At 42.9% G+C, this 12,021-nt stretch overlaps 1 protein-coding gene across 1 annotated transcript in view; it reads right to left on the minus strand.

Moving 5' to 3' along the window:
* The window catches only part of gda (guanine deaminase), a 56,151-nt gene that overhangs the window by 36,371 nt on the left and 7,759 nt on the right, over window positions 1-12,021 (minus strand). The window contains exon 2 of the mRNA XM_060841761.1: window positions 503-591. Within this exon, the coding sequence (XP_060697744.1) occupies window positions 503-591 (89 nt within the window). The remainder of the gene's footprint in view (window positions 1-502; window positions 592-12,021) is intronic.

Below are 12,021 nucleotides of genomic sequence, written 5' to 3' on the forward strand. Positions count from 1 at the left end.
GCCATAGAAATAAGGAACAGAAATGGATAAATGGTCAAAATAAGGGATAATTCCCTTTTAATACGAGGCAATTGGTCACTTTGTCCTTGGAAAGCTCTCTGTTTCAAGATGATTACTTCACAAAACGGCTTTTGCTCTGGACACTTGAGTGTCTTTGAGCCCAGTTCCTTCTGAAATCAGCATTTCCAACTACTCACCATCCTTATTTAATGTCTGAGGGAAGCATTATACCAAAGTTGGGAAACAAAGCGGGATATTTCTTCTGAGTAGATTGGGAAATAAGTAGATAGTGAACAAGAAAACATGGAATAAAAGTAAAAGAAGCTGGAGCTGCAAATCAAAAACACTTTAAGATAGAAACATTTAAGAATTAAGGTTACAAACATTTTATTCATGTTGCAAAATCTCTAATGTGCTTTTAGAGATTTTCACTGCAAACTCATAAACTTTCATGCAATGCATAGCTAAGGAGTGAGGATATTGTTTGATGATATTCACTAACCTTTCTTGAAGTACTCTGATGTTCTCTTTCTGGAAATGCCATGCTTGGGATAACTCTTCCTCTTTATCAGTGTTCTCGATGAAAACAATCTATGTGGTAACAAGAGATGTGGCTTAATTCAGTTGTTCCTGATTGGAATGTTGAGGGCGGAAACTTTTATAACCCTGAACAACATGGGCTAAGGTGAGAAATCTGGTGCAATTGTATGAAAGGCAAGGCCTTTCTCGAGCATCTAGTATGGCATCAAGTTAGGATTCTCACTGGAAAGTGACGAGATGCTTCTAATAGAGATTATTGTTCATTACCACCCACATTAACATTAGGTCTTATGTCATTAATATGCAGGTTTCTCTTCTACCAGAGAGAAACTAGAATCTGAGAATTGAACGTAGAGTCGCAGGTAGATAGGATAGTGAAGAAGGCATTTGGTATGCTTTCCTTTATTGGTCAGAGTATTGAGTACAGGAGTTGGGAGGTCATGTTGCGGCTGTACAGGGCATTGGTTAGGCCACTTTTGGAATATTGCATGCAATTCTGGTCTCCTTCCTATCGGAAAGATGTTGTGAAACTTGAAAGGGTTCAGAAAAGATTTACAAGGATGTTGCCAGGGTTAGAGAATTTGAGCTATGCGTAGAGGTTTAATAGGCCCGGGCTGTGTTCTCTGGAGCATCGGAGACCTTCCAGAGGTTTATTAAATCATGAGGCGCATGGATAGGGTAAATAGGCAAGGTCTTCTTCCTGGGGTGGGGGACTCCAGAACTAGAGGGCATAGGTTTAGGGTGGGAGGGGAAAGATATAAAAGTGATGTAAGGGACAACTTTTTCACGCAGAGGATGGTACCTGTGTGGAATGAGCTGCCAGAGGAAGTGTTGGAAGCTAGTACAATTACAACATTTAAAGGCATCTGGATGGGGATATGAATAGGAAAGGTTTGGAGGGATATGGGCCAAGTGGGACTAGATTAGGTTAGGATATCCGATCTGCATGAACAAGTTGGAGCGAAGGATCTGTTTCCGTTTTATACACCTTTATGACTCTAATTAGCTTGGATGGGAGTGGCTAGTTCTCATATACCAGGATTTCTAGTTTTGGTTTTAGGTTTAGCCCTTAGCAGTTACTGTTGTAGGATTAAAGGAATGGAAGCTGTTTGTCTCCTTGACTACAGCCAATAGCTGGGAGATGTTCTCTTCCTAGATTACATGTGAGACAAAATCTGCTTTTCTAAATTTGTTTTTTTGCCAAACGGTGTGATTATGAGGTGTTACTATATTGGAACAGTTAATTGGCGATACTTACAGTATCAATTAATGTGTTAAGTTTTCCAATAGAGTTAAGTTATTTTAAATTCCTCTTTCTTTGGTTGTATTTTAACTTCTTTGTTTAAATGTTTTGCTTAACGTTGCATTTCACCTGGAAAAAGGCACTTTACATTTGCCATAAAGATAAGAAAAAGTTAGGGTCTAGGTTACCTTGCTAAAATATTTTGAGGTGATCTGGACTGGTTCCTAACAAAGGAGAGTTGAAGACGGGTTGACAGGTACAAGATGCAAGTAATGTAGAAGGTAGGATATTATGGGGTGTTGCCTGTCTCTGTGAGGCAACAGTATATACATAGACGAAGATACACTTAGAGTTTGAGAAAAATCAATTAATTTATTAACTATTTAAGTGAATTACACACATCTTTCATTCCTAGAGATATCACAAGCACCGTCATTTGCGACCCTGGGTTCTATAATCAGCTCCAACTGTTATTACGCGGGAGAGTTGCCTTTTCTTGATGTCTTCACCATGTCTCCTGACATCAGGTATTTCTTCACAGTTGCTAATATCTAGAGTTGCTGCTGAAATGAAGGATTCCCCAGGCTGCTTTTTGTACAGATCTCTGTACCAAGTGCATGCCTTATGTGGAATAATCTGCCACAGTAGGGTTTGAACCCATTCTCCAGAGCATTAGTGGGTCTCTGGATTAACAGTCCAGCAATAATACCATGAGGCCATCACCTCCCCAATGTCAGCTCTCTCATCGGTTTCCTGTTAGGTTAGCACAGTGTAGACAGTTTTACCTAATGACCCCAAGGAAGGACAGTCAGCAGTTTCATAAGGTTCAGAGGCCATGAAACAAATCTTGATAAACATGTAATATCACTCGCACGATACAAATAACAGATGGTGCAAGCTGACCATATCCATGAAATGCGCACAAAAAGCAGAAGTTCTAATAAAATTATGTGGAGTCACAAGGATTGAAATATCCAGAAGAGCTAGGGTACAAAAGCATAGGCTTGGTCTTGCAAAAGATAGTTGACTTGAAGTTATATTTTCAACCAATGTTTCACGCAACCATTGGGATACAAAACGGTATGATGTTATTTTGATTACAGCTGGCAAAGTGCTTTGGAAACTGCCTCTAGTGATCACTGTCCTCTGCATGGTTAGGAGCTCCAAATAAAAATCAATTTGTTCTACTCATCACAGGATTCAAGACTCGTCTTTGAAATCTCTCTCCAGCAGCAGTAGTCCACATTGAAGTCCAGGAAGACTCATGTCAATCAAGGGGGCCTGATACAATAAGGCAATGGCAGCATTCAGGTTCAGTCCAGCAACTTTTGTATAGTCAGGCATGCGGTCGGGAGGAAGCCTATGGAATTGACAGGGAGAGTTCTCAAGAAAGGATATTGATGTTTGGGGGTTCACCTGTACACAGAGGTTGAGCCTGGAACTCATTGACTGTAGGCTACTTCCTTTAGACTTTGAGACGGGGCTGGTTGCTTTCACGTGGTTTGCCATGTTTGCTGCTGATGAGATTTACATAGCGATGAACCAGACAGCAATAGTTCACCCCCTTGATTGAAGATGACTGACCAGCACGACAAGCTGCCTGGCTATGTCTATGTACTAAGCGGCAAGGCATCGCAGCAGTTCTGTGAGCCTTTCAGCTTTGGCCAAACTGTATAAAAGCCAAGGCAAGGAACAGTACGGCCAGGAAAGGATGCTGAGGGCATCCAAGTTGGTGCTGAGTGAATGAGTGCTAAAAGTGCAAGAGAAGAACCCTGAGATGAAGCCTGGCTTAATCTGTGAGCTGAGTGTGTATCCCTGAATGCAATGTGTCTTTGTAGCAGCATTGCAATGATCATTTCTGGTGGATCCCAAAGTATACAGTAGGTTTAAGATGTGTCGTTATTGTGAAGCAAGGTTGGCATTTGTTGGATGCCAGTGTGTGTGGATGCGGGGTGGGGGTGTTGTTTTGGAGCATGCCCTGAGATGTTGGTACTACGTGACCAAGATGGAGGTCCACAGCAGCAAGTATTGAGTTGGATTTGCTAGGGCCTACTCTAACTTTCTAGTTTCTATCCAATGTGTGGTCAAATTGGAACCTGCATATTATTGGGGCAAACTTCAATGTGAATGACTTGTTACTAGGCATCTCTTCATGCTCGAGCAACAATCTCATCTCACCGTCCTGAACTCTTTGGAAAATGTTCCTTGCTGCTCTTGACACCGAGAAAAATTTCACTGAACTTCTCAATAAGACCATAAGTTACAAGAGTGGTTCTCCCTGATTTCTCACAAAAGTCCAAGGTATTCAGGGCTTTATAAGACTCTTAAAGTTTGGTTCTCTCTCCATAGCTACCTGTTTCCTGACATTTTGAGTATTTCCAGAATTTTCTTTTCCATATTTCAGATTTGCATTCAGTAACTGCAGTAATTTGCATTTGGAAATACTTGGGGCTATTTTCCCTGGAGCATTGGAGGCTGACGAGTGATCTTAAAGAGGTTTATAAAATCATGAGGGGCATGGATAGGGTAATTAGACAAGGCCTTTTTCCCAGGTTAGGTGAGTCCAAAACTAGAGGGCATAGGCTAAAGGTGAGAGGGGAAAGATTTAGAAAGGAATTGAGGGGTAACTTTTCACGCAGAGAATGGTGTGTACATGGAATGAGCTGTCAGAGGAAGTGTTGGAGACAGCTACAATGACAACATTTAAAAGACATCTGGATGGGTATATGAATAGAAAGGGTTTAGAGGGATATGGGCCAGGTGCTGACAAATGGGACTTGGCCAGATTGGGATGTCTGGTTGATGCAGACGAGATGGACCAGAGAGTCTGTTTCCATGCTGTATAACTCCATGACTTTGACTTCTGCAGTGGTTTCCAAAGCACTTTACAGCTTTAAGTACTTTTGAAGTAAAGAACTACTCCAATGCCGGAAATGCAGCCATTGGTTTACACTCAGCATTGTCCCACAAATAGCAACATGATAAAGAACCTAATAATCTGCCTTGCTGGTGATGTTGATTGATAGTTTAAAAGATGTCATGGTGAAACCAGTGACGTGGGATCTTTTATTTCTGAGGCCTCAACATTTCTTTTCACGATGGCAACTCTGACAGTGAAACATTCCTTCAGTAATGCACTGACAAATAAGGCTGAATATGGGGCTCAGGTGTTATTTTGATGTGACCTTCTGGAGGATGAAGCAATGTGAATGTTTCCTAAAGGTATTTGAAGAGAAATGAGGCGAGGGCCTTCTCTCTCTCTGTCCTGTTTGTGGCACCATTGTTCATCGTCCCAGCGGAGAGGAGCCGGGTTGGTACAATCCAAATGCACAACCCCTACGGCCCAGCAGGGGTCCTCACCTTCCTTGCAGAGTACTCACAGCACCAACATGGTGGACTCCTTCAGAGTGTGGACCAGCAAGTGGCAGGTCAAGGTGACCCTGAAGGGGGGAAGGAGTCACATAGGATCACACTGTATGCAGATGATGTTCTTGTCTTCTTATCAAACCCAACAGTCTCAGTGCCACACCGAATACAATGCATCATCTATTTGGTAGCTTCTCAGGTTATAAGGTCAATTTTGTGAAGTCAGAGGCCATGCCCATGGATCGTCTCCAAAGAGTGCCTGATCCTGAGGGCGGATCTCTGTTCCCCTTTGGATGGTCACAAGAGGGCTTTCTCTACTTAGGTATATTTATTCCTCCCATTTTTGATTGGCTAGTTAAAGCCAATTTTGCTCATTTACTCAAAAGAATCGAGCAGGACCTTCTTAGATGGGAGGTTCTTCTGACCTCTTGGTTAGGTCTGATAGCCCCCATTAAAATGAACATTCTGCTCCACCTGTTGTATCCTATGCAAATTCTTCCTCTGCTTTTTACTAAGCAAATATTTAGAAGACAGAGCGGTTGGTTTAGTTCTTTTATCTGATATCGCAAGCAGTCCCTAATTAAATTGACTAAATTGCAGTTACCTTACAGACTGGGAGGAGTGGGCCTCCTAGATATCAAAAACTATCAGTTCAGGGGGAGCCTCACACATTTTGGTTGGACATCGAAGATCTCAAGCAAAATGCCCCCTTATTAGCCTGCTGTTCTGAGACAAAATGAGAACAGTTAAAGAATATTGCCGTAGCCTAATAGTCATACAGTCATTCAGTCATAGAGATGTACAGCATGGAAACAGACCCTTCGGTCTAACCTGTCCACGCCAACCAGATATCCCAACCCAATCTAGTCCCACCTGCCAGCACCCGGCCCATATCCCTCCAAACCCTTCCTATTCATATACCCATCCAATTGCCTCTTAAATGTTGCAATTGTACCAGCCTCCACCACCACATCCTCTGGCAGCTCATTCCATACATGTACCACCCTCTGCGTGAAAAAGTTGCCCCTTAGGTCTCTTTTATATCTTTCCCCTCTCACCCTAAACCTATGCCCTCCAGTTCTGGACTCCCCAACTCCGGGGAAAGGACAGCCGCAACATGACCTCCCAACTCCTGTACTCAATACTCTGACCAATAAAGGAAAGCATACCAAACGTCTTCTTCACTATCCTATCTACCTTCGACCCCACTTTCAAGGAGCTATGAACCTGCACTCCAAACTCTCTTTGTTCAGCACCACTCCCTAGGACCTTACCATTAAGTGTGTAAGTCCTGCTAAGATTTGCTTTCCCAAAATGCAGCACCTCACGTTTATCTGAATTAAACTCCATCTGCCACTTCTCAGCCCATTGGCCCATCTGGTCCAGATCCTGTTGTAATCTGAGGTAACCCTTTTCGCTGTCCATTACACCTCCAATTTTGGTGTCATCTGCAAACTTACTAACTGTATCTCTTATGCTCGCATCCAAATCATTTATGTAAATGACAAAAAGTAGAGGGCCCAGCACCGATCCTTGTGGCACTCCACTGGTCACAGGCCTCCAGTCTGAAAACCAACCCTCCACCACCACCCTTTGTCTTCTACCTTTGAGCCAGTTTTGTATCCAAATGGCTAGTTCTCCCTGTATTCCATGAGATCTGACCTTGATAATCAGTCTCCCATGGGGAACCTTGTAGAACACCTTACTGAAGTCCCTACAGATCACATCAACTGCTTTGCCCTCATCAATCTTCTTCGTTACTTCATCAAAAAACTCAATCAAGTTTGTGAGACATGATTTCCCATGCACAAAGCCATGTTGACTATCCTCAATCAGTCCTTGCCTTTCCAAATACATGTACATCCTGTCCCTCAGGATTCCCTCCAACAACTTGCCCACCACCAAGGACAGGCTCACTGGTCTATAGTTCCCTGGCTTGTCCTTACCACCCTTCTTAAACTGTGGCACCACGTTTACCAACCTCCAGTCTTCCGGCACCACACCTGTGACTATCAATGATACAAATATCTCAGCAATAGGCCCAGCAATCACTTCTCTAGTTTCCCACAGAGTTCTCAGGTATGCCTGATCAGTTCCTGGGGATTTATCCACCTTTAACCATTTCAAGACATCCAGCACTTCCTCCACTGTAATCTGGACATTTTGCAAGATGTCACCATCTATTTCCCTACAGTCTATATCTTCCATATCCTTTTCCACAGTAAACACGGATGCAAAATATTCATTTAGTATTTCCCCCATTTTCTGCGGCTCCACACAACGGCTGCCTTGCTGATCTTTGAGGGGCCCTATTCTCTCCCTAGTTACCTTTTTGTCCTTAATATATTTGTAAAACACCTTTGGATTCTCCTTAATTCTATTTGCCAAAGCTATCTCATGTCCCCGTTTTGCCCTCCTGATTTCCCTGTTAAGTATACTTCGACTTTCTTTATTCTCTTCTAAGGATTCACTCGATCTATCCTGTCTGTACCTGACATATGCTTCCTTCTTTTTCTTAACCAAACCCTCAATTTCTTTAGTCATCTAGCATTCCTTATAGTTACCAGCCTTTCCTTTCACCCTGACAGGAATATACTTTCTCTGGATTCTTGTTATCTCATTTCTGAAGGCTTCCCATTTTCCAGCTGTCCCTTTACCTGTGAACATCTGCCTCCAATCAGCTTTTGAAAGTTCTTGCCGAATACCGTCAAAATTGGCCTTTCTCCAATTTAGAACTTCAACTTTTAGATCTGGTCTATCCTTTTCCATCACTATTTTAAAATGAATAGAATTATGGTCACTGGCCCCAAAGTGCTCCCCCATTGATACCTCAGCCATCTGCCCTGTCTTATTTCCCAAGAGTAGGTCAAGTAGGTACATCCACATACCGAATCAGAAAATTGTCTTGTACAAACTTAAGAAATTCCTCTCCATCTAAACTTTTAACACTATGGCAGTCCCAGTTGATGTTTGGAAAGTTAAAATCTCCTACCATAACTACCTTATTATTCTTACAGATAGCTGAGATCTCCTTACAAGTTTGTTTCTCAATTTCCCTCTGACGATTGGGAGGTCTATAATACAATCCCAATAAGGTGATCATCCCTTTCTTATTTCTCAGTTCCACCCAAATAACTTCCCTGGATGTATTTCCAGGAATATTCTCCTTTAGCATAGCTGTAATGCTATCCCTAATCAAAAATGCCACTCCCCCTCCTCTCTTGCCTTCCTTTCTATTCTTCCTGTAGCATTTGTATCCTGGAACATTAAGTTGCCAGTCCTGCCCATCCCTGAGCCATGTTTCTGTAATTGCTATGAAATCCCAGTCCCATGTTCCTAACCATGACCTGAGTTCATCTGCCTTCCCTGTTAGGCCCCTTGCATTGAAATAAATGCAGTTTAATTTATTAGTCCTACCTTGTCCCTGCCTGCCCTGACTGTTTGACTCACTTCTGTTCTCAGCTGTACTGTCTCAGATCAATCTCTTTCCTCACTATCTCCCCGGGTCCCACCACCACCACCACCACCATGCCCCCCCCTCCACCTTACTAGTTTAAATCCTCCCAAGCAGTTCTAGCAAATTTCTCTGCCAGTATATTAGTCCCCTTCCAATTTAGGTGCAATCCGTCCTTCTTGTACAGGTCACTTCTACCCCAAAAGAGATTCCAATGATCCAAAAACGTGAATCCTTCTCCCATACACCATATCCTCAGCCATGCATTCATCTGCTCTATTTTCCTATTCCTGCCCTCACTAGCTCGTAGCACTGGGAGTAATCCAGATATTACAACCTTGAGGACCTCCTTTTGAAAATTCTACCTAACTCTCTGTAATCTCCCTTCAACTCTCAACCTTTTCCCTTCCTATGTTGTTGGTTCCAATGTGGACAATGACCTCCTGCTGGCCTCTCTCCCCTGTGAGAACATTCTGCACCCTCTCTGACACATCCTTGATCCTGGCACCAGGAAAACAACACACCATTCTGCTTTTTCTCTGCTGGCCACAGAAACGTCTGTCTGTACCTCTGACTACAGAATCCCCTAACACAATTTATCTATTGGAAGCTGACATACCCCTCGTTGCATTAGAGCCAATCTCAATACCAGAAACTTGGCTGTTTGTGCTACGTCCCCCTGTGAATCCATCATCCCCTACATTTTCCAAAACAGCATACCTGTTTGAAATGGGTATATCCACAAAAAACTCCTGCTCTAGCTGCCTACCTCTCTTATCCTTCCTGAAGTTAACCCATCTATGTGACTGTATCTGAGACTTTCCCCCCTTTCTATAACTGCCATCCATCACATACTGTTGTTGTTGCAAAATCTTCATCGCTTCTATCTGTCTCTCCAATCGATCCACTGGATCTGATAAGATTTGCATCCAACAGCATTTATGGCAGATATAATCCGCAGTAACCCTTAAACTCTCTTTAAACTCCCACATCTGACAAGAGGTACATATCACTCTATTAAAGGCCATTTTTGCTCCTTCACAATCTACAGACCCAGAAAATAACACCGTCTTATTCCTCTACAAACGCTGCCCCAGGTTAAATTAATAGCTATGGCTTATATTTTAAGTTTAATCAAGAGACTTATCTTCAAAAACATATAATCAAGAAAGAATCCACTGTACCCACTACTGCAGCCTTTCTGTTGGACAGACTTAAAACAACAATTAACTTATCTGATTCTGTGCTATGAACTTCGCCCAACAGTTCCTCCAAGATCAGTTGTGAATTTCACTGTTTGTTAATTTTCCCAGACCTACTCCGATGTCCAGCGATACATGAATTCAAACAGCAAAGGCAGTAACTGTGCAGGTTTTTTCTCTCTCTCTCTCTCTTGCACTAACCTCACCATGTGCTTCCTTTGTCTGCCCTTCTCCCTTTTCAACTGCTGTTGTTTTGACTTTTTTTTTCCAAAGTTCCAAAACGGTGCAACAGCATATAAAACAGCAATTGCTGCTCCTGAAATTCGAGGAAATCACCTCTAGCACCTAAAATATGTCAAAAAAAAGGAGCAGCCCTTCCAGCCAGAAATTTTTCCCGTCCTCCATCTCATCAATACTGTCAAGGCGTGGAGGGCAAAATTGCCAAAATATCATTTCTGACACCCATAGTTGGCATGCCAGGCTTTCAGCCAGGGATGATGGATTCTGGGTTTAAACTATGGGCAGCTAGGGGCATGTCTTGCCTGGCTGTTTTATTCGAAAGGAGACATATTGTTGTCCTTTGACCAGTTGGCTCAGAAATAAGAATTGCCCAGGAGGGACCGCTTTCATTTCTTTCAAGTTAGAAACTTCATACAACAAGAGACCACACTTCTAACTGATCTGTTTAGGTCCAACATGGAGAAGAGGGTGCTGAGTGCTGAGGGTACATAATCTGTTTGCAACACTTTTCATCTATTGGGAGAGGGTCCCTTGGACAAGACTGAATGACTCTATAAGGTTTGGGAGAGGGATATCTTCTGAAATATGGGAGGATATCTAGAAAAATGCAAGAAGGGTTTTGATTTGCAACAGGACCCACACCTTGCAGTTGAAGATTCTCCACAGGAACCATCTGGCCCCAGACCACCTCACTAAATTTAAAGCAGGAGCATCTCCAATGTGTCCTAAATGTAGTGAGCGTGGGCACCCTTACTCATTGTCTTTGGCCCAGACACAGACTGCAGGCATACCGGCGCGCTGTGGTAGGCGAAATAGAGAAGGCCTTGGGGACGGAAGTGGAGATGGACCCAGTATCTCTTCTTCTTGGCTTTGTTAATCCGCTTTCATTAGATGCACAAAAAAAGGCTTTTCAGTTTCCTCACATTTTTTGCCAGAAAGAACATTCTATTAGGGTAGATGTCAGAAAATCCCCCAGGGTTGGCGGGCTGGCGTAAGCTGGTCATGGAGCACATACCCTTGGACTTTCTTACGAATATGGTGCACCATAAAACTGAGAATTTCTACAAGACGTGGCGGCCCTTTTTGGACTACCTGGGTACAGATTTGTCCACCATACTAATAGGAGCCTTTGTATAGCCATGGCAATTCTATGTAATGAATCTGGTATCCAGAGGGGAGGAACTACCAACATATGAATATCTATAAACATATGCGCTTGATGATCGAGGGCTATTGCTTTGTTTTGCTGAGCTGTGTTATCGTTATTAATTATTATTATTATTGTTAAGACTTTTCTTTTTTAGCTTAGTTATTAGTTGATTCTTACTCATGTAATTAGCAGTTTTTTAAATATTAGTATGAATTGTATGGTTTTGTGCTTATTGTAATATTCAAAAGAAAAGATTTTCTTTTTAAAAAAATTATGTTTAAGAAGAAGGTGACCTGAAGGTGGATGCCAGTTGGAATATTCTTCACCCCACCCACCAGCTTCGCTCCGTGCCAAACCTGAGTGAGGTCAGGGCACATGGCAGCAGACTGCAAAGTGACACTCTGCTGTAACTGTTAACAGGAGGGGTACCTGACTAAGCACTGTCAGGAGTCTAAGAGCTGCAACCAGTGTGGAAAATCAGGCCACCTGTACTTCATGGGGATTGGTGGAAACAAATGACCAGAAATTACAACACAGCTGGTGGATCCCAAAAAGTCAGGAAGACACCATCTTAGTGCCAGACCAGTCATTCTGGCCAGAGATTTCAACTACATCATTGATGCGGATGGATAACCTGGAGGGACTGGCAGCAAACTGGAGTCCGGCTCCAGATTCCTAATGGAAAACGGCTAAAATCACCAAGCTGCGTGGCTTCTTCAGCACCCCTGCAGTCGGAGTGCAGCGTATACACGTGGTCGCAGCCAGAATGGGTTCAGCCACTCAAGGATAGATTTCCTGTTTGTGTCCCAAGAGTTCACAATTGGAT

Source organism: Hemiscyllium ocellatum, chromosome 2 (assembly GCF_020745735.1).
Source record: "Hemiscyllium ocellatum isolate sHemOce1 chromosome 2, sHemOce1.pat.X.cur, whole genome shotgun sequence".
Classification (NCBI taxonomy): Eukaryota; Metazoa; Chordata; class Chondrichthyes; order Orectolobiformes; family Hemiscylliidae; genus Hemiscyllium; species Hemiscyllium ocellatum.